At 42.1% G+C, this 21808-nt stretch overlaps 2 protein-coding genes across 3 annotated transcripts in view; one reads left to right on the forward strand and one right to left on the reverse strand.

Annotated features, from left to right (window-relative positions):
* LOC135914650 (histone deacetylase complex subunit SAP130-like) overlaps positions 1–21808 on the forward strand; it is a 612247-nt gene that overhangs the window by 324124 nt on the left and 266315 nt on the right. The gene's annotated exons all lie outside the window — the stretch shown is intronic.
* The window catches only part of yrt (erythrocyte membrane protein band 4.1-like yurt), a 42264-nt gene that overhangs the window by 14347 nt on the left and 6109 nt on the right, over positions 1–21808 (reverse strand). For both annotated transcript variants that reach the window (XM_065447567.1, XM_065447557.1), the window contains exons 5-14: positions 19541–19638; positions 18606–18726; positions 16817–16904; positions 14858–15016; positions 11765–11934; positions 10743–10970; positions 8907–9076; positions 7647–7937; positions 2278–2386; positions 1647–1706 (exon numbers count right to left, since the gene is read on the reverse strand). In XM_065447567.1, the coding sequence (XP_065303639.1) occupies positions 1647–1706; positions 2278–2386; positions 7647–7937; positions 8907–9076; positions 10743–10970; positions 11765–11934; positions 14858–15016; positions 16817–16904; positions 18606–18726; positions 19541–19638 (1494 nt within the window). The remainder of the gene's footprint in view (positions 1–1646; positions 1707–2277; positions 2387–7646; positions 7938–8906; positions 9077–10742; positions 10971–11764; positions 11935–14857; positions 15017–16816; positions 16905–18605; positions 18727–19540; positions 19639–21808) is intronic.

Genomic DNA, 21808 nt, shown 5'->3' on the forward strand with positions numbered 1-21808 from the left:
ATTTTTTCACAGTCGCAGCGGCACTGCCAAGCAACTTCTTCGCATTCCAAATGCCACACACTACTGTCAACATCCTTGGCAGATCCCTGTCGTGTGCCAGTGCCTACCGTAAGAACCGGAATATAGGTCGAACTTTAAAAAAAAAAAAGCATTTTGAAAAGTAGACCCTCGTCTTATATACCGGACATTGGCGGAAAAACTACAGAAGTCTTGCAACAACAGGCGGATGAAGTAAACAGCTGCCTTCGCCGTCGCCATCAGCAGTAGCGCGGCGTGGCGGCATTGCGGCACCGCCATTTTGCATTTCCATTGGCACAAAGTTATATATTGGCTAAAGGCTGCTTTTTCACATTTTGTTTCAAAATGAGCAGAAGTCGACGGCAATACACCGTCGCCTTCAAGAAGGCGATTGAGTACGCGGAAGTCCACAGTAACCTGGTGGCACAGCGCGAATTTGGAGTATCCGAAAAGAGCATTTGGTACTGGCAGAGGCAGAAGCAGCATATTACAACTTTCACAAACCAAAAGAAAATGTCATTTCGTGGGCAGACTACAGCGTGTCCAGAACTGGATGAAAAGGTTGCGGAGTTCATCAGGGAGCTGCGCGTAAGGTCACTGCATGTGACTGCCGAATGCATCCGTTAGAAAGTGGTAGAGATCGCGTGCACCTCTCGACTGATGAGGGCGCAATTCAAGGGCTCGCCATTTTGGGTGCAACGATTCATGAAGAGGAAGGGTTTTGCACTATGGCGCCGTACTTCTGTGTGCCAGAAACTGCCCGAAGCATTCAAAGACAAGCTCACAGAGTTTAAGCGATATGTAAATGCGCTTCAGCAGCGCTGTTAATAAGGTACTGACACTGTGCGAATAAGGTGCAATGCTGTTAAAAACTTGGCCAGGTGCACATGCAAGCAGCATTTAAATAAATACTGTCACCATTGTGCAACCGGCTGAGTCGCATTTGTTTCAAGGTAAGGGTGTCTTTCGGTACTTTTGCCATTGAAAAAGATTTTTTTCATTTTTAGAATTGGTTTGTTGGCGGGTCGACCTATATTCCGGTCCGACCTATAGTGCGGTTTTTACGGTACTTTTTCGTGCCATGTTCGATAGCATGAACGATGTCCAATTTTTCTTCTACACTGAGCACCTGGTGTTTTTTATCCGAGCTTCGGCAAGACGCAAGTCTTAGCCTGCACGATGCCACAATGCTCTCTGGCACGATGCCAAAATGATGTTGATGTTGATGTGCCTTCACGCACAAACGCACAGGGCGCTCGGAGGCTGTTGTTCCAATCTCTGAGGCTTGCTATTCTGCGGGGCCGCCCAATGGGGACAATGCACCGCCATGATTGTGCGGCGAACAAAGGAAACACTACGTGTTAACCGATACATACGCAATAAGCTGGTACGGTTTATGCGAATACAAAACGCATTATGTCCAATAAAACTTCTTAAATAAAACTTCTGTTTAAGCGGGTACAGTTTAACGAGGTTTTACTGTAGCAGTGCAGCCCCACAGCTGCAATGCCAGGCAATTACAGATGCAATAATTATGCATTTTAACTGCTAGTTTGTGTTCTCAGCCATCATATACACGGCCCTCCATGCCAGACTCTGGGAAATTAAATGTGGTGTCGTAAACTTACCAGTGTCTTAGTTTTTCTCTATTCACAGCTGCTTTGGCTCCAGAAAACTCACTGGATTCACTGCAAGTGAGATATATAATATAATATAAATCTAATATATATAGTATATGGGTGTATACATGAAAGCCCTCCAAAATAATTTTAACTTCATGTTACGCCCCCAGCCAAAGTGTTGAATAAAGTGTTGTTGTTTGTTTGTGCTAGACAACTTACAAACTATACATGCACATACTGACATCGTCTATAGGTCCAATAACAGGTTCCAATAACATCTCAACACTGCTAAGTATCCTGGCACAAGAAACCAGAAGAAAGTTTCTTAGGGTACCCAGCAGGGTAATAACTACTCCTTAATGCACTGTTCACAACAACAACAAAAATTATGGGGTTTTACGTGCGCTGTTCACAACAGTCAAACCTTGATATAACAAACATAAATGTGACAATTACTGAATATATAACCAAGCAAATCTAAAATGTTTTTACCAATGCATGTAATAAGAAAATGCTTAAACGAAGATCAGATATAAAGAAATGTACTTTTTATGCCAAGTGCAGTTTTGCTATAACAAGGTGCAACTGCAATACTATAATGTTTTTGAACTTTCATAGATGTGACATATCAACTTACCCGTTCACATGAATGACAGTCTTGTACTTTTCTGCCATAAGTGGCTTTCCATCTTCATCGTCCGATAAAAGCAACGGCACTTTCTCTCCAACAACTCCTAGACTTGGCACTGCAGCAGATGAATTACAAAAGAGGTTGTATATGAGTTCACCCTTCAATGCCAGTTGTTGCGAATTTGTGACATACTGAATAAATGTAGCCTATGCCCTGGGAATGCGCTTTCTGGCTAAAGTGCCAGCTGTTACATATTTGTGACAAACAATGTTTTCCAGTGCTGATATGAGGTGCCATCTAGAAGCCATAGCAGGAGGCTGGCAACCATTGTTTAAGCCATGATTGACAAGGTGCTCACATGTGGAACGTCAACAATTTTCTACGTTTCGTGAACATAAAGAAAATCAATTAATTCTTCCAAAATATCCTTTTGTGCATTACTGCACACATTACATTAATTTTTGCATTACTGTTTTTGCTGCGGTATGTCACGAAGTCCCAACATTCGGCGTTTGGGGCACTCATTTGCTGTAGGAACATGTCCGACGACCTGTAAAGTGCCTTGTTTCTCGGCAGGGAATGAACATTATGTCCTTTTACAGGGGAAAGGGTCTTTGCGCACATCTTTTGCTGGAGAATATAAGTGACAACAGCTGCCTAAGAGGAAGAGAAGTTGTGCGAAGTTGGTGCCTGTAGTCGGTGGCGTAGCCAGGAATTTTTTCTTCGGAGGTGAGGGGGCACGCACTTGAGCAGGGTAGGAAGGCGTGCAGGTGGGTGTTGTCACATATCATTTCATTCAAGGCATCTTCGGCGCAGAGAAATTTCAAGCAAGGAGGGAGGAGAGGGGGATGATATGTCTGGCGTGCGCACCCCCTTCCCCCCTTGACTATACACCCTGCCTGTAGTTAGCATGCTGTCAGCATGCTGTCAGTGCCTGTAGTTAGCACTGACAGCATCGGACATTGGCAAGCCTGTCAATGGCACTTGCCAACCATTTAAGTGACCATGGTGCAAGGGTCAGAGTTTACTTGTGTGTGCAAATGCACTGTGCACCTGTCTGAGCAAAAGTGTGACCTGCTTTCAATATTTTCACCAGCCATAAGTTAGCAGAAAATGCTGTGTGACCCATTTGTTAATTATGTGATCATCTTTAGAGCAAAATACACAGTTTTGCACAAGTTAGGCCAATAACTGCTTCAGACTACTAAATTGTCTTTCTTGCTATATGTGTGCAAAATTTCTTGGCCTATGTTCCGCAGGTTACAAATTTGCAACATACCCCAATATACAAAGAAAATAGTCTTGACAAAAATATTCCTGGCATTCAACTACGAGGGTCAAATGAAGTTAAAATCACCTGCAACAATATTTTCTGCAATTTCTTCAATAATTTTGGTTTAAAGGGTTAAATAACTAGCACTATATTACAACTAGCATCGGCAAAAACATCTCAAAGAGCATCCTATTAATTACATATTAGAAAAAAATTAATTTAGGAGCACCTTAACAATAATTGGCACTGACAAAAACATGTGCTCGAGTTAAATTTTTAACAGCTGCCTTTTTTTCTAAGTACAATATTGTTACAAGGCAGAAGCAGATGCTGGTCTTTTAAACAGGCCAGAGCACCACGGCCTACAGGGAAGGCTAAACTACTTTTTAAAAACATGGCACCAGCAGCCGCCAGCTGATGATACAGAACTTCATTCTCCTCGTTTCAGTACACTAGTCGTCCTCTTCACCGGAACACTACTCCACCGGGAAAGAAGCACCATACCGGAGAAAGCTACAGTGGGGCACTGAAGGTGGGCACGTAGGGCTTCAAACGAGCAACGTGAACGGCTGTATTGGTCGAACTATAACTATGCTTAAATGACATTTTTTATGTGATCTCTGAAGGACCTGGCAAAACTTAATGGTTAATGTACTGCGTTAATTTTTAATCTTTATTTTTTTATTTGCCATCTGGAAAAAGGATACTGCACTCTTTTCGAAACAATGCTCTAGACATAACGTGAGATTGGTTTCAATGCACTTTACAATGCCGCAAGCTAAAACAATAGACAACTAAGTTTTGCAGAAAAGCCAACCTCTCGATGCCAAATCAGATATACAAGAACACACATGTTGGGAGGGGAGGATGCCTGCAGTAAAACAACAGATGGACAGATGGGTCTCAGCGCTGAATGTGTTGTCAAAACGTGCTTTACACACCAACAAAACAAAAGCAGCGAAGTCGTACAATTATTACCCAACACAAATATGGAACCCTTCGCTAAAAACTCCCTTATTTAACAGCATAAACAGCAGCGCTACACAAAGTGCTAGCCATGTGTAACATTGCACATGGATGGATGTGCACAGCAATCAAACAGTACAGTGTGAAGAGCTCCTGTCACACTAATTGAAATTGGTATATCTGAGAAGCCAAATGTTTGTCAGTCAGTCGAATTCACCTTCTAATTCAGTCGGTCTGCCTGGCTTTCTCATGACAGTTTCTAGAGTTTCTCACGACATCGAGGGAGAACCAGAAAACTAGCAAATAACAATGGTGCAAACGGCAACATCCTAAAAATCTGGCTGTGTCGCAAACTGGACATGTGTCAACCCTACACATAAATTAAGATTATGTACACAGTTTACAGGTATTTTTGCATTCAATGTACAACAGAAAACTGAAAATTGGTCTACGTGCACTTGCAAGCATGTGCTCAACACTTAATCTTTACATCAATGAAGAGCATTAGCGCAGCATTCTATCCAGTGTGGCTATGCTACAAAGAAAACAAAATATCTCTGAAACACGTATCACCAGCACACTTTTAATGGCGCAGTCAGCAGTATTTGTTGCCACTGCCACATAATTATAGTTTAAATTAACTGTTGTGCTTTCACAGGCTAGTTTCAAGGAGATATGTTTACTATTTCGTTAAGCTATAGTCTTTAACAATTTTGGAAATCTCTTTTAGGTGCAGACAGGTTCAAGTGTAAATAGCAACTTTTACTTGTTTCTAGTCTCTATATTTTTATTCAAATCTCTCCTGTCTATGACAATGAAAACAGTACTTAGCTGCAATTCAAATTAACAAACAAGGGATAGTATTAGACCCAAGAAAGAGGAATGGCGCCCTCTCGCGAGTGACGTCACGGCCAGGACGCCGCTCGCTCCAGCTCGCTCGGCTGCCGCGCGCGCTCGTTCCCTTCGTGTATGCTTGGGGTATAGGTGGCTCGAGCCGTACGTATTGAAGAATAAGTCAGCTTCTTTCAGCTGCCATACCTTAACCACAGTTTCTTCTTCAAAAGCGTGTGAGTCCAGAAACTTTGCGGCTTGGATATCGCAAGCTAAGTAGCGTTAAAGGGGTCTACTAGTTTTTGCAATGCATATATGCGCCGTGTCTATCGGTAAATTTTGACTAAAAAAAGAATATCTGCAAATTCAACGCGCGAAGTTGTGTATGATGCTTCGCTAAACACTTAACATTCCTTTAGTATTTAGCTATGAGAGGTATTGCATTTTACGAGGAAGAAAAATTTGGTAATTGGCGTCAACATGTTATCCGATGTTAGAAAGACACTGCCCAGCGAAGCTGTCATCATGATTCTTATTACTCTGGTGTGTTGTTCTATTCAAATATGGCCATTCATTAATGCGTAAAAAAATAGTTAGGCGCGCATTTCTTATGAAAATGTTTGCTGCTACTTTCATCCCCCTCTGAAACAGGCCTCCAAAAAACGAATTGCTCATGGCTGCTAACACGACGGCACGTCATGTAGAGTATTTACATAGTTAATTCACAAACACCATAGTAGCAATCCCCTGAGAGCAAAGTTTCGTTGTTTAGATCGAGAGCCACTCAATTGAAAGTGATGAAATGTATCATAGTGGCCCTCAGTAGCCTTTATCGACAATATGGCACACCCCTGATCACGTAACGGTAGCAATCGACTGTCCGTATGGCGAGGCACGCTATGTTCGCGAAACCCATCAGTTCACTTCAACTTCGAATTAATACCATAAAGCATTTTTTTACAGCGCCAACTGGAATGGCTAAAGTATTCTCGAGCTACTACTACGCAGCTTAGATTGCCTACAAAAGGAAAATTCAAGCACTTTCTGTCTCACCATGTCTCGATCCAGCGTTATTTAATTATACAAACGGATAACTATTCGCGTCGTCGGTACATAAAATAGAACCTTGCAGGCTAAATTAAGTTCCATTTACACACACATGTGCATAGGAGTGGTAAATGGAGGTGGATGAGGGAAAAAAGCCGCACAGACGCGGCTTGAGGTAACCTCACCCTCTTAGGTACAATATGGCTGCATGGGGTAACACATCAAGCGCCATATAAATCACATTTATATAGTGGCCATAAAACATTGCAGTTATACAATATATGAAAGCACAGTGAAATATTTTCACGATAACAATGCAAAACACACTGCGGCATTGAAATAAATAAATGATATACACCTGTAACATAGACAAAAAAAGAGAAACATAACATGCATTATTAATCATTAACAAACGCGCTCTAAAGAGGTGAGTTGAACGTGTAGCACGGAAAAGGGAATATATATTGGTACATTCCTATTTGTACTCTGTAAATAGCTGTAAGCCTTCATTAACTTTACTTCAAATTTCCGCCGCTTAAAAAAAATAAACACGTGAAGAACCGCCTAATGTTGACAAGCAGTTAAAGAAGCAAGTGAGGCGTGTAGAATCTAAGCTCCAGTATTAGTTAAGTCACCGTGCTACTGCCGAGCGTTTCTGTGAGGAAATGCAAAAATTCGATATTATACCATGAACTACTCGTCGTGAGCAAACCTGTTTTAGCGGAATAAAATCAACGTAACTGCTGTAGAAGTCATATATAGCCAGCTTTGTGACATACTTGTTGCACCGCGGCAGGTATGGTATCATAACTGGATTCCTATAGGCTATGCTTTTGCGATTGTCGATCCGCGTATGAAAAACCCGCAATGGGCTGGTCTGCGTCGCTTCGGCTGGCACTGTAGCGTTGCCTTCGAGAGCTGCATTGTTGTCTAAGAAATTAGCTCTTTGGTAAAATGTTCGCAAAGGAAGACGTCGTAAAAATATATTTGAGACGACCACCATAAGTATACAAGCAGAGAGAACGAGGGCGAACAAACGAAAACACCGCAGAAAGCGCCCGGAAAACGCCCGAACTGTAGCAGACGACAGGCGCGAGTCCGTGCCCTGACGTCACGCGAGCGGCGCTCGCAGCGCCGCTCGCGTTTGTTCTCGGGGCTAATAGACCCAATATGCCCAGTCGCTATCCAAGTCTGGAACAGTAACATGCAACATGTTAATGCCTACAAGCATGAACTGCGGCAGAAGTCGTCGACTCACCCCTACGCTTGTCTTCTTCTGCCCTGGCCTTGAGGATGTTGCACTTCATCTGGTCAGGAGGTATTGGCTTGGGCATACCACTGCTGGTACCAGCTTTGGCCTGGTTGTTCTTAACACCGCATGAAACCACAGTGACAGTGCCAGCTGCACAGCAGTCCTTGCCACTACCACCACTCATTCCTGGCGAGCTGTTGCTGTTGCTCCGGTTGCTATTGCTTCTGCTGCAGCTGGTTCCACTAGCACTGCAGCTACTGTCCAGGGCCTTCAGCCTCCTACTCAGCTCCTCAGCATCTAGAAGCAGAAAAAAAAAGCAGCAAGAAATGGACTTTACCGCTCAAAGCTTAAGTAAGAGGTGTACTCCATCTGCAGCAACAACTGATAACCTCTAGTCCAAGGGCCCTGTGTATTAGCAGAGTAAATGCCACCCTCTCTATGTGAGCAACTTCGATAAAGTAACACAGTCTTACAAATAACTTGACTTCAGTGCAGAGCTCTCCCCACCATGGGTGGCAGTGGAAATGTCAGCCACTGCTCCCGTTTATCGCTCACTGCTTCAGATTACTGCCCATGACACTGGCTGACCGCCCATACCTTTGAAGGGACATTTGGTAATTAGAATGGTAAATTTAGTCCAATTTTCTTTTTTTTTTCCCCGCAATCCTCGGATGTTCTTTTATCACATGGGGAATAATAAAAAGAAAGGTGATGCGGAACTTGAGAAAATCACTTTTCTAGTGCATTGTCGATAAAAATTGCGTACAAAATTGGGTGCCAGGAGGTGCCATCGCACTGCAAATTGCACAGCTTTCCATCAACGCACTGCCACCATTCTGGATTTTTTTGTTAAGGAGGAGAGATCTGAGCTTAAGGTAGTTGCAGCACTGCATTTTGCCATGCAAAAATAAAAGCAAGAAAGCAAATGAAAGACTATCATCACGATTCGTTACCGCTGGCATGTGGACACAGGACGCACGAGGATGTGAGGAAGCGCGAGGACATGTTTCAATCGTCAGCATGCGTCTTGTGCACATTTTGACAGCGGCGAGCTGTGCATTTCTTTATCCCGGTGAAGTTTGGCGATCACAGTAGGATTCATCATTGGCTTGCATTAGTTTCACTAACACGCCCAAAATGCACAATCGGTGAAAGTACAATACAAATTGACAGAATGGTCATATTGAAAAAAAATATATATATAGAGAGAGAGGCTTAGTTGTGCGAGTTGGAATGTGACAAAGGATTCAGCACACTCTCCTTTACCTGGTTCTGGGTCTGCAGGAACGTCTCCTTTCTTATAGACAGTCAGATCGTTTCTGGTGTCCGAGGCTGAACTTGTCTCCTTGGCAAGAGAACGAATGAGGGTGTCCAGCCTGTTTTCTGCCTCCCCTGTGGCCACAACAGGGCTGGCAACTGGCACAACATCTGCCGGGCTGCACAGAGAGAAAGTATTGTTTAATAAATAGTAAGGTCAACCACAGCATATATGCACTAGCCTGCTATTCTGCATGGGGACCTGCTGCGGTAGTAGCTATGGCACTGTACTAATAGGCACGAGGTTGCGGGTTCGATTAATCCCAGCCACAGTGGCTGGGATAAGGGCAGAACACTTAATACTTGTGTACCATGCATTGGGTGCCCGTTGAAGAGCTCCAGGTGGTCAAAATTATTCAGAAGTCCTAATTCAGCGTCCTCCATAACAAAATGTGCAGTTTTGGGGCATTAAACCCCCAATTTATTTATTTCTGCAGGGGGAACGGAGAAATGGGAATGATAATGATGAAAGACAAGGACAGGAAAAATGTACAGTCAAACCCACATATATAGAACCCACATGTAACGAATTATATTGTAGAACAAACAGCTGTAATATACCCCTGAAAACCTTCGTATAATATTTTTGTTTTGTATATCGAATTACCTATATATCGACCTTTTTTGTGATCCCCTTCAGATTTGATATACCCGGGTTTGACTGTACAGATACACACAAATACTAGTATGTAATGCAGTTGGTTTTTACAAGCCCTGTCCACTTTAGTCTCAAGAAGACTGTCAAGATAGCACTCGAAGTCTGCGGCCGAGATTACACAAAAAGCACATTGAAAATTTAGAACATGCACTTCTCATTAAGAGATCAAACAGGTTAAAAACAGCTACTTGTTCAGCCTCAAGCAGGCCAAATTTCGCCATGTAAGACGACAACTGTAAGTCTGGGGTAAACTACAAGGAAAACTGCTTTGGTGGCAAAAAAGCTTCTTCCACACTTTGTGGATCGTATGAGAATACACTGCGCTTGCACTGTTGTTACTGTTGCCCGTGAAGAAAGCAGAAAATATCTGCAAGTCATTTGAACACAGCACCACATATGCGACTATTTAACTGAGTCAATGTGGTGAACTGAGCGTGTTCGTACATATTTTGAAAGACCTTCATCAGCGTTCGTCCTTGTCTTCTCGTCTCCATCCATGCCTTTTTTGTGCTGCCGCCTCTTCAAATCTGTAACTGAGACTCTCCACTCTAAGTGGGTTCACACAACCTGTGGCTGTACAATGCACACATGCGAGGCAAAAGGTCGGCTCACTCAGCCATGACAGCAAAGTGCAAAAATAAGCATCAATTTGCTTCAGCGAGCTTCTGTGGCTCTTTCGTGAGTCTAAAATGTAAACAGTGTAAATAATACCCGATGAGAGGGCTTGCAGAGATGGAGCAATAATTCATCAATTAGAGACAATCACAACATGCGGTCAACAAGCAAATGCGGGTGCTTGTCCAGCAGCATGGTAGTCGCATATCTTTGCATGAAATTGAAAATGGAGGTACCAATTTACCAAGGTACCAAGGGACCAATGTACTGGAACTGCCCATCTGCAATGCTACCTGCAAGGCAACATGTGACCACAAGGCTAAAAACAGGAATGAATGCTACAAATCAGTGGTCTTTCTCCAGCAAGTTAAACAACTAATAAATGAACATTTCATTGGTTATGCTGAGTGCCAGCAGATCCCCAATGACTGGTCACATGCAGGTCAGTCTTGGAATACCAACTAGCCCATACCCAAACCTTGCTTGAGAAAGAAGATGCAACACAAACTCACATGTTCTCAATTAGCAGTGGTCCAACTGTTATGTCCAGCGGTGTCGCACTGGCCACCTCGACAGTGCCTGCAGGATCCACAGCATTGAGGGCCGCACAGTTAGGAAGTGATGCTCGATGGTGACTTTGTCTAGTGGAGCGCCTCGAGTATCGCTGGCTAGGACGCCGCTCAAATTGCACCGTGCGCCTGGTACGGTTCTTCTGAGTGGCTTGGAACTCTGTGCGTCCACTGAACAAAGAGAGAATTTAAAGTTGTTCAATCAGTCTTTCATATACTAATTGGCTAGTAATTACTATACGAGCAGAAGGTAGGGTCAAGTACTGCAGAAATTCAAATAATTTATAACTCCAGTTAGTAGTGCACACAAATCTTGACATTTGTAGTGGCTGGCTATGTTTTTAACGTATTTCAAAACAGCATACTAATATGTTTCTGAAGGAACAATTTCAGTAGAGCATAGCTGCTATGTTCCCCGCTAGCACATTTCTCAGGTTACAGTGTTGCTGTTGCAGCTTAGCCCCTGTGATACTAAAGGCAGATTTGCATAGCATGTTTCCTGGCTACTAGATTCTATTGCTGGAACCTTACAAAGAAAACATCCAGACTTATGCTGTGGTAGCGTACCATTAGCTGGAGGAGAGATTCGCTGTGCCAGAGAATGGAACTCATGGGAGTCATTGTCTAAATTACCCCCCTACCCTATTCAAACACATGTGAAGTGCACAAGTGCCCTCGTAAGGCAACCACTACACTAACTTAATACAAATTATTCTTTCATACAGTTAACAAACTGGCTCAACAGGTCATGCACATTTCAGAAGTGTGAATATGCCTAGCACATTTCAGAAACTGTACACGCATGCCCTCGCACAGATGCTGAAAAGTGACAACCCATCTACAGGAAAACACTGCCAAGACAGAAGCAGTGCAGCGGTCATTACAGGATGCACTGCAATGCACAGAACAAAAATAATCTTCCCTGACCCACTCCCCCATACTAACAAACACTTAGGCATATGTACCTGTATCGAAAACGGGAGCCCATGCGGAAGAAATTCTGCCGGGGGTTTGGTCCCCGCGCAGACTCCTTGAGCCGAAAGAAAGCATGGTGCTCCACAGCACACTTCCACAGGTGCTTCGCTGCCTTGGGGTTGTAAAGTCGGAACACAAATGTGTGTTCTTGCTCACGACCCTGCATACGTGGGAGCGTCATTTCTAAGACACCATATGCACCGTGAGAAAGTAAGCTATGGCTGAGTGCACATAAAAATAATTAAATTTCCCCTCTTCCCTTCTATCTTTCTCTCGCTCTTTTTTCCTTTCATCAATACAAAGGAGGCAAAGCTTTGAAGTATAAAAAAAATTGAATACTTTTAGTATTTATTATAAAAACTACTTACAAGCACAAAATTACTTGCTAAGGTGCCTGCACTTGTTGCAAAACATAGCACATGTTTCATAATTTACACATGCACATGCACCGTCTCTGGTCACAGTATGAGCACCGAGGCACCTAATAAGTTTACTGGCAGGCTCCAGAGATTTAGATAGACCCCCGCTCTTTTGTTGGCTTTAAACGTCCCCTATCTTTCGGAGCTTTTTTTTTTTTTCATCTTACTGTCTTTATTTTTGCTAGCTTTCCCAAAATGCAGACGGTTTTTCTCCACTTGCTAGTGCACGGCGTGTGCACGTGCAACTAAAATTAAGGAACGAGTACTAGGCCCTTTTAATGGTCTCATATACGAGGCACGCATGGCGGGCAAAACGAGGGCTCAAATCATCACAGCAGCGTCAGAAATAGCTCTGAATGGCTGTCAGTATGTTTATAAGGCGGCTAGATACTCGTACTGTGACCGTAGATGGCATGCGCATGCCTGTATAATTAAGGAACGCGTACAATGTCCCGTGATGGTGGCCCATTTTCATTGTTGGTATGCTTCCCTACAAAAAGTCGCAGTTTCACCTGAAAGGTGAAGCATCGATTGCGACAGCAAATTAGTAGACAGCTATACAAATAAAGGATATAGTTTTATCATCCGTATAAGCTTGTAAACATTTTTTATTAACTAAATTAACAAGCATATATATAGTGTCAGTGCACACAGACAAACAAACATCACACTCGATGACCGCGGACACTCGCTGTCAAAACGTTGGCATGAGTAAGTGCGGCACCAGCAGCGAGTGAAGTGACCCTCGTGCTGTCTATTGCTCCAATGAAAAGTTAGCGGCGAGAACAAAGCAATAATAAATGTATGAGCCGTCGGTGCACCTAGACTCTACCCCCAACGCAGATCGCTTTCAAGATACGGCCCACGCGACGCGCATACACAGTAGTTGCTGCCAGAGTTTAACGCTGCCCCTCCCTTTCAACCCCCGATGCCTCGCGCGCCGCGAAAGATGGCGCGCTTACTCCCCACTTTCCTCCCATGCGCGCGCAAGCTTGAGCTGCGATCATCGGCTCCTCTCGCGAGCTTTCACTCGCACATACAGCGTACAGCAACGGTGTCATCACCCTTGGACATTATACAGAACATCATGACGACGCCAACGGCAAAGAATGCGCCTAGAATGTCCATATGACTGATATCGCAATAATAAGTTGCGTATGCTTCACCGATTAACACGGCTGTATTACAGCGAAGCTGACCAGTCAAGTTCTAATTATTCGGCTAAGGTCAAATTTGAGATCGAAATAACGGAGCTTTGGGACCATAGAAATGCATGGGCCCCAGCCGGGACCTTCGGCCGCAATAAAATTAACCAAAAAATTGAATTAACATACTACTGTAACTATAGAGCTTTAAGTATGAAAGCTACACCTGTGCAGTAAAAGGCATTGTAGTAGGGAAATCTGGATTAATCCTGATGATCCAAGATTGTTACGCATGCCCCGAACTGTATGCGCACTAGCATCTTTTAGTTCTCCCACCAGAACGCACTTTACCTACGCAGAAAACGGAATAAAGCTATCAACTCGGAGCTCAGCAGCAGCACATGAGAACTACTGAGCCAAAAAATATATTCTCCGCAACTAAAGGATCGGAACTGCTCTCCAGTTAGGTAAGATCAAAATCAAACCTAAACTTAATGGTCAGCTTTAAATCAGTGACAAAATAAAGACAGAAATTTTGCTGATGCATTGCCGAATGTCTTCTCCAATAAAGAAACTATGTTAGCAGCTTCCATTAGAGCAGATGCAGAGCTCTATGGCACATAACAAAAAGCATAACATTAGCTCTCTTCTATTACTAATAAATACATATATGCAAACCGGCATGGTACCTCCTCTTCCACGAATTATCACAACAGAGACAACAAAACACCTAAGACAAAACACCTAACATGAATTTAGACACTGTTCAAATGCTTGCATTTCCACAACATTGACAAATTATAGTACATCACACAAGATGCAATGAATAAACAAGATATTTACGTAAAAACAAAACCAACATTTCCACATTTAAAGTGGCCAAGCTGATTTATATACATCTGCAGTGATAACCAAATGTTAAAACTGAGCCTGATCACTGCCATTCACTGATTATGCAAGCCTCACAAATTGTACTTCAACATAAGCAAGCAGTGCAGGAAAATTGACAGAATGCATTAGGTTCATGAAGTTAGTGTTAGTCTTTCTTTGCATTAACATGGTGAACAATGACTATAGTCAGCATTCTGTGTACACTGTCAGTCATGCAGAAAGGATGGAAAGAAAGCATTTTCCCCTTTATGCTCATAAGATGAATTGCATCTACACTAAATGCAAGGCTAGTTTTGTGTAAGATAATGGCAGAGAAGATGTCAAGCAAATCTGAAGGTGATTGTTCATCTTATCAACACAGCTTCATTGTCTTTCACAAGCTTGAAACAATAACACTGCTTTTGGTTAATTTTCTTTTGGTTAATTTCACCCTTTCGAGGTAGTTCATATAGTTCCAACCAATTGATTCACACCCACCACACCAGCAAAAGAGCTGTGTTAGTACATGTAGTGTAGACTGCTTGGCCCACCATAGAATGCGTCATACAATGCATCACAAAATGCCTCGCCTCCACACACATACAATACGATTTAAGACTGACAGACTGTAGAATGCACAATGCCTCACCTCATCATCATCTTCCACAACCACAAGCGTCAATTTCTTGCTCTTAAAGTCGAGCCGCGTAATTTTCGGCCAGAAGAAGAGGCCAATCTTCGTTTGCCTCTCAAAGACTAGAATGCCAGTTGGAGTCAGGCCCAACGAGTATTCCTGGCCGTCTTTCCCCTGAAACAAAAGCACAGAACGTATGGCAAAACTATGGTATGGCAAACAGAATGTATGACAAAAAGAAGAGAGAGTTCAGAAGCATACTTGTTCAAGGCCAAGCTTATTCTACTTTGAAACCTTCTCATGTGTAGTCTATATTTCCAAATTTCTTAAAGGGACACTAAAGAGAAAGTTAATTTGAGCTGTACTAGAAAATTAGCCTTCTACAATACCAGTAAGGCCCCTCTTACCATGAAAAGAAACTTGGTAAGCCAGAAGAGACATAAAAGTTATAGACAGGAGGTGATGCTGCCTTGAAATTCTCGCACAAGCTCACCATGATGTCATGGATTTTGATGGAGTCTGCTCAGGCCAAGTTAAATTTTTTATAGGTAAGGATCAATGCGTTGTATTCTAAAAGAGGCAAAGACTGTGCTTAGCAAATTTCTAGAATATTTACCAACCCGCAATGACCAAGATACAAAAACATACTTTGAAATCCATGATGTCACACTGGCAGATCGATGCTGAGACCTTGGTGTGAAATTTTAGAAAGTTGAACTTTGATCTTCATTTTCACTCCAAATAATTAGCTTACTACTGCAAAATTCATGAAAATATGGTTCTGAAAGAATCAGTCTAAAATGATTAAGTATTTCTCTTAAGTGTCCCTTTAAGGTTCTGCTGATGCGTCCAAAAACAGACCGACTAATAATAAATATCAATCAGTATCCTTTGCTGTCACTGTTTATGGGCACATGGGCATCACTAAATGGTGTTCCGCATTTACATCAGCTTAAGATGCAGATGCCACGTTCCCCGTATCAGCAAATCAAAACCACCAAATGTCAGTGATGCTTCTTGGTAGGCATTTTGTGTCAAAGCTTGATCTCAGATACAGCAAGCAAGAACAAGAGAGATGCAACACCATGGCTTTAGATGCTATTTACGCTTTTGTGCAAGAAGGCTCTTGTACAACAGTTACCTGGAAAGTCAGTTCCAGCTACAAAAGAAAATCACAAGGCTTTGCATATTTGAAGTCCACTTCTGCCATTGTTAAGGAATATCAAAGAGCACAGCACAGACTCTCGCACCACTACGTTGTCAGACTATAGCGCCTATGCTGATTGCAAAGTGTGTATGGTTCCTTTGACATCCATCTTTGGGGAAATACCAGCTACTGTATCTGCACATGACTTTCTGTGTCTGTCTAAGAAATGCCATTGGCCAGAGTTTCTGTAGGGCATATGTACCACAGCACTGACTAGAACAGACTAAACTGACTTCTCTTCAAATTTCTCACTTCACTGCCTCCAGCACCACTGCAGCCTAACTGAGACATTTAGACCAAAAATTATGTGATATTTCTGCCTGTTTCACATTGTAAAGAGCAAAAAGAAGTAAACGATAACCAAATGTAATCTATTATTTAATGCCTTTTGTTTCCCATATTTAGGCTCAAGATAGCTCACAAAACCTGAACAGCACTTTCATTATGACATGCAATTATCCCTGTTTGTAAACTTTGACAGAAGGTCGCCCTGTCACTATGCTAAAAGTCCCTACTTCAAATTCAAAGATATAGCTGCTTTGTGCATTATTAGGTCACATCATAATTGTTGTAGAATGTTATTGCTTGCATTTTCTACTCTTTCTCGCTCTTCTTTGAGCACTCAGTACTCCCCTCTGTAGTTATACAATTACTGTTGCATTGCATTTATGCAAATACGGTAATATTAAATACAATGTTTAGCACATTTTGCTACATTATCAGTGTTCCCTGCAATCAGAAGAAAAAGAAAGACAGAAAAAACTCACCATGACAGTGTGCATGTCCACTCCATACATTTCAAGCCACTTAACTTTACTCAGGTAGTTCATTTCAGCCTGAGCAGGTGTCTGACCCCTGTTAAAGAGAGCCAAGTCATCAATAACTCAATAGAGCTTGTGTTGCCTGTCGATAACTAACCCAACCAGTGTGTTACTATGTTACAGAGAGCATCTCAATGGCTGTTGAGGATTTTGAAATTGTACATCGTGCATCAAAATGAAACAAAAAGTGTGATTGGCACACAAGCAGCAAGTGTACCCATTCTGACAATGACACGCTGACAAGTATGCTTGAGAAAATTGAAATGTCTTGTTAAAGCAAAAAAAAAATTTTTTTTAATCCAGCCATTACACTAAGAAATAAACTTCCACTCTGCCATCCTATGCTCCCCAATTACAGTATGTTACACATTTGGAAAAAAAAAATATTTCTCAGCAAAACACCAACAGCATGATAGGGCAAACAAGCTTGTTCTGTTTCATGGATCACAGTGACATCTTAAAAACAGAAAAAGAGCTCAATGTTGCAAAATGTGTGCATGCATATGGGAGAAGCCTCCACGGCTACATCCCATATATCAATCAAATGCAGTGCTGAGGACAGTCAGCTAGGGAACTTATGGCACCAAAACGTAAGCGTGATGTGTTTTAAAGTCAATATGCCTTAAATTCTCAGAATCAAACATCTCAAGTTGATAGGTACCTCTGGCTACAAACAAATTATAAGGGACTATATGACAACCGGGTTCAAAAACATATGCGCACATCTTTCCTTCCCCCCCCCCTAAGCTATCCAAAAATTAAAGAGCCCAGCAGTTGTGACTTCTTTATTCAAAGCCAAACAATTAAGTGTATTATAATTTCGGGCTTATAACTCACTCCAGAAAGTTAAGAAATCGAAGCATAATGTAACGATGCAGGGGCATATGCAAGTGTGGCTTTGGGTGTGGCTTCACAGTGATCCAGAGTACACTGCCGTGAAAGCACACCACAATTCTACAGAGGGCTGCTGCGAAAGCTGTGATGCCAACATACAATCATACTTATCATGGTGTAATGGGGCACAATACAATGTGAATTAAGGACAAAGCAGGTCCTGTCCTGATCTTGCTTCACATTGTTTTGTGTCCTATTACAATGTAATGAGTATGAACCTAGTTCGGCTACCAGTAGTGACACAATGCAAGACAACGTTGTTTCAGGAGCTGTGCACTGTACTGGAAACTGGAGCCAACATTCAACAACTGCTACAGTATTCACTAAATACGTTATAATCAGACAAGTAGATATCCTTCGAAATTTGGTAAATTTCCTATCTACAAGAGGTACATTTTGACACTAAAGAATCTAAAATCCTGCTCAATTTAGGAGGAAATAGACTAAAATTACAACAGAATGTAGCTTGTATGAGCAAATGCAATGCAAGAATTTCATTGGCTTTACTCTCCTGGTCAGCGAAACAAAGCCTTTCACAACAAAGCACAGAACTGTAAAGAGCCCAGGTGATGCAAACACTTTTTCACAAATCTAGATGTGATGCTGTAGCAATACTTTACAGCAGATGTGGTCGAAAACCTAGCGAAACAAGGCTACTACGTAGTAATGCGATGCAAGTGCATTCATTTGTGCTCATGTGCACAAATGAATCAATAACATTTTTATATTTCTACTGAAATAAGGAAGAAACTTTTTCACTCTAGAATAATCACAATTGTTCATTATCGCTTTTGAGAGTATGAAAAGCTAACAACCAAAAAAAAAGAAGGAAAGAACTTACTTCAGCTCTTTAAATGCATTAATAATGTCCAGTTCCATCTCCTCTGTCTGCTCTTCTGTAAACCTAAACTCGGAGACGAATTCCGGAGTGTGTTGCTCAGGGTCATAGTCACCCAATTCAGCTGCAATGATATTTAAAACATTGTGTGCACACCGAATCAAAATAACAGCAGTAGTGATGCTCGGATGATTGCAGCAGATGCAACTGTGAAATCAGTTCAACGTGCAAGCATTTCACATAACAAATTCCTAAGGACACAACACAAAGGAAAGTACATTGTTCATGATGTTGGTGGTCTAGGAAAATCTCCTCTGCACCCCCCGTTAAACATGCTTGTTCGTAACAAGGTGTCTGGCAGAGCTCTTTACCTTCCAAATTCCTTCGAAAAAAAAAAAAAGTAAGACATTTTTCATATTTTCTTTTGTGCCAAATTTTTGCTCATTATGTCACGATGCAAAAAATGCGCTATGCACACACAAACAATGAATGACAGTTGTTCTAAAAGGGCACTTCCCCACAGCCTAAATTCAAGTTTCAGGTATTACTGCTTGCACATATAACAAGAGGTCTGTGAATCATCAGAAAATATGCCCCCCAACCCCCATCTCATGAGTAGCCTAATATAAACTGAAATACTGGAAAGGAACTGATGAACATGACTCGTTTCAAGAAAGCAAAATAAAGCAGCTGTAATCTGGATGAGGAGGACTCATATTTGACTCTATATCTTGATGTAAAGTACTCAGCTGAGGCTCACAAGTCTAAATAAAGGTTTAGCCACCTAAATTGCTACACAGGAAGGGTGCAGAATGATTAGAAAAAAACATTACCAACACGATCACACAACACACACAATAGAAATGGAATTCCTAATGCATGCAACGAATCGCAACTGCAACAGACAGCCTATGCATAAAAAACAAAAGACAACTCACACTGCAGAGCATAGGCGCTTAGTTCGACTGCTGTCTGGTAACTGCATGGCAGCCTTCCCGAAAGGATGTCCTGCTTCAGTTGCAGGAAGAATAAATACCTACAGAAAAAAAAAAAAGATGCAAGCGATGCCACGCTTGGGTGAGTGCTCGAGGTCGGCACAATGCCTTTGTGCCACATGCCTCAAATTGACGTGGCGGACTGCTGCCCCTACCCCCAGGATATCTTTGAGAGTGCTTGCGTCTTCTCTACCCTTCAGTGCTCGGAGACAATTTGTAACAAGCTGCCTCTCAGGCGGAACACTGCATTTCCATTGTGTGCTGAGCGCTCCTGGCTTTCTTAAGATAGGTGCAGTGTACATCTCAAGACTCGAAGCAGAAAACCAGTCAAAAGCGTCATTAAATGTCAATGTGGAAGGCAGTGAACTTACATTTTTTTTCAGTACTGACAAATCTAAACTTTGACTTTAGCAAAAGCCTGAACATGGATGGATGTATGTAAAGACAAATAAATAATAGGCAAAAGTGCATGCAGAAATACCTCTAGCTATACACGGTGATATGAAAGCAACAGAAGTAAAAACTTAATCAGTCGAAAAGTATGGACAGTAGCATGATGTAGTTTTATGAGAAAAGCATAGAAAGATGCACTTTCTTTAATTAAAAAATTTATTCCCAGGTACTTAACTCTTTGTGATCATGCGCATTTACCCAATCTGTGATAGTTACAGTCAGGCATCATTTCGCACATTTAGACACCACGCAGAAAAAGTGCTCAGGTAAACTAATGCTTGTTAAGTGACTAATATCACAAAACTTATTTATTCCTGAGGCTCTCAATGGTACTTAAGCGCTCTGTGGTAGCACTCGAAGCACTCTGCTGAGCAAAGGTTAGGATTAGCACTGCAGGCCTGTAAGGTCCTCTTTGTCACTTTCTTCTACAGTTCTCCCATTTGAAAATGTTTGCTGACCATCTGAAAACACAGTGTATTCATCTATACCACTAAAGCAGTCTTCTGATTCACAAAACTTGCGTGAATTTTGTCCCTAGAATACAAATGCAGAAAAGGTTGCCACCGTGTCAGCGCTTCATGCCACATATCGTGTGACAATCCCTTCAAGCATGGAGGAAAGAAAAACGAAGTGCACTTAATAGTTTAAAAAATTCCCCAAAGCTGGCACTACCACCCAAATAACTACGAACACCAGCATAAGCATGTGTGGGGTGCTTCTCAACATCTGACCGCAACGGGTATTTCCGCTGGTCAGAAGGTCACGACTGCAAGTGGTTAAATTTGTCACCAGCAGGTGAGGCTTTAGCATCACTGTGCAGCCTACTGATAACTGAAGCACTACAGGTTGGTGGCAAATGTAACTGTTCTGGCAACAAAATCTTTAGTAACTGAAAAAATCCCACGCCTTTCTTTGCATTGCTGTAAAAATTGGGGATTGTGCTAGTGTTGATAATCTGCCAATGTTCTTGGCCTAAAAACACGCAACTGATTGCAACAGAGAGCACATGTTTCGAAATAATCAGAAGCACTTAGTTTTTACAAACAGAGGAACAAGGGCTGTTGTAATGTAAAACTATTCCAATCTGTGTTTATTTCAGAACGGCCATTAGCACTCCATGATAGGTCAGAATGGTTCGCGCTCTGCCCAGATGGGCAGGTGCCACGCCCATATGGGCAGAGCCCAAGTAATTTTGACCTATCATAGAGTGCTAATGGCCTGTTTGAAATAAACACAGATTGGAATAGTTTTACGTTATACCGACCAAGATCTACATTGTGGCATAAGTGCGAATAGACAACTTTTTTTAAACTGTAGAGCCATCCACAGAGGCATGAAAAAATAATATTCAGAGCATGGCCACTTCCAGCCCACACCAATAACAGCCTCACACGGCATCATACAGAGCTATGGCTTGCACAGTTTCAGAGCGAATGAAGTCACTATTCTCAAAGTAACAGATTTGAGACAATTCAGCTTTCTCATTCTCAAAGTAACAGATTTGAGACAATTCAGCTTTCTCATTAGTGAAGCACAGGGCAAGAAATGCGATGCTATGTTACTTTGCATATCTTCCTTCAAGATGTCTTACTTTACACCCCCATGCTAACCTTTCAAATCAGATCAAAATGTGAGACGACATCTGCGTTGCTACGCAAAACTTCAACACATTAACAAAAGTCTGGCAGAATGAAACAGTTATCACCCACCACATCTATATAACTATCCCACAGACCTAGGGCATTCGTCACAGAACAG

This window comes from Dermacentor albipictus, chromosome 1 (assembly GCF_038994185.2).
Source record: "Dermacentor albipictus isolate Rhodes 1998 colony chromosome 1, USDA_Dalb.pri_finalv2, whole genome shotgun sequence".
NCBI classification, from domain to species: Eukaryota; Metazoa; Arthropoda; class Arachnida; order Ixodida; family Ixodidae; genus Dermacentor; species Dermacentor albipictus.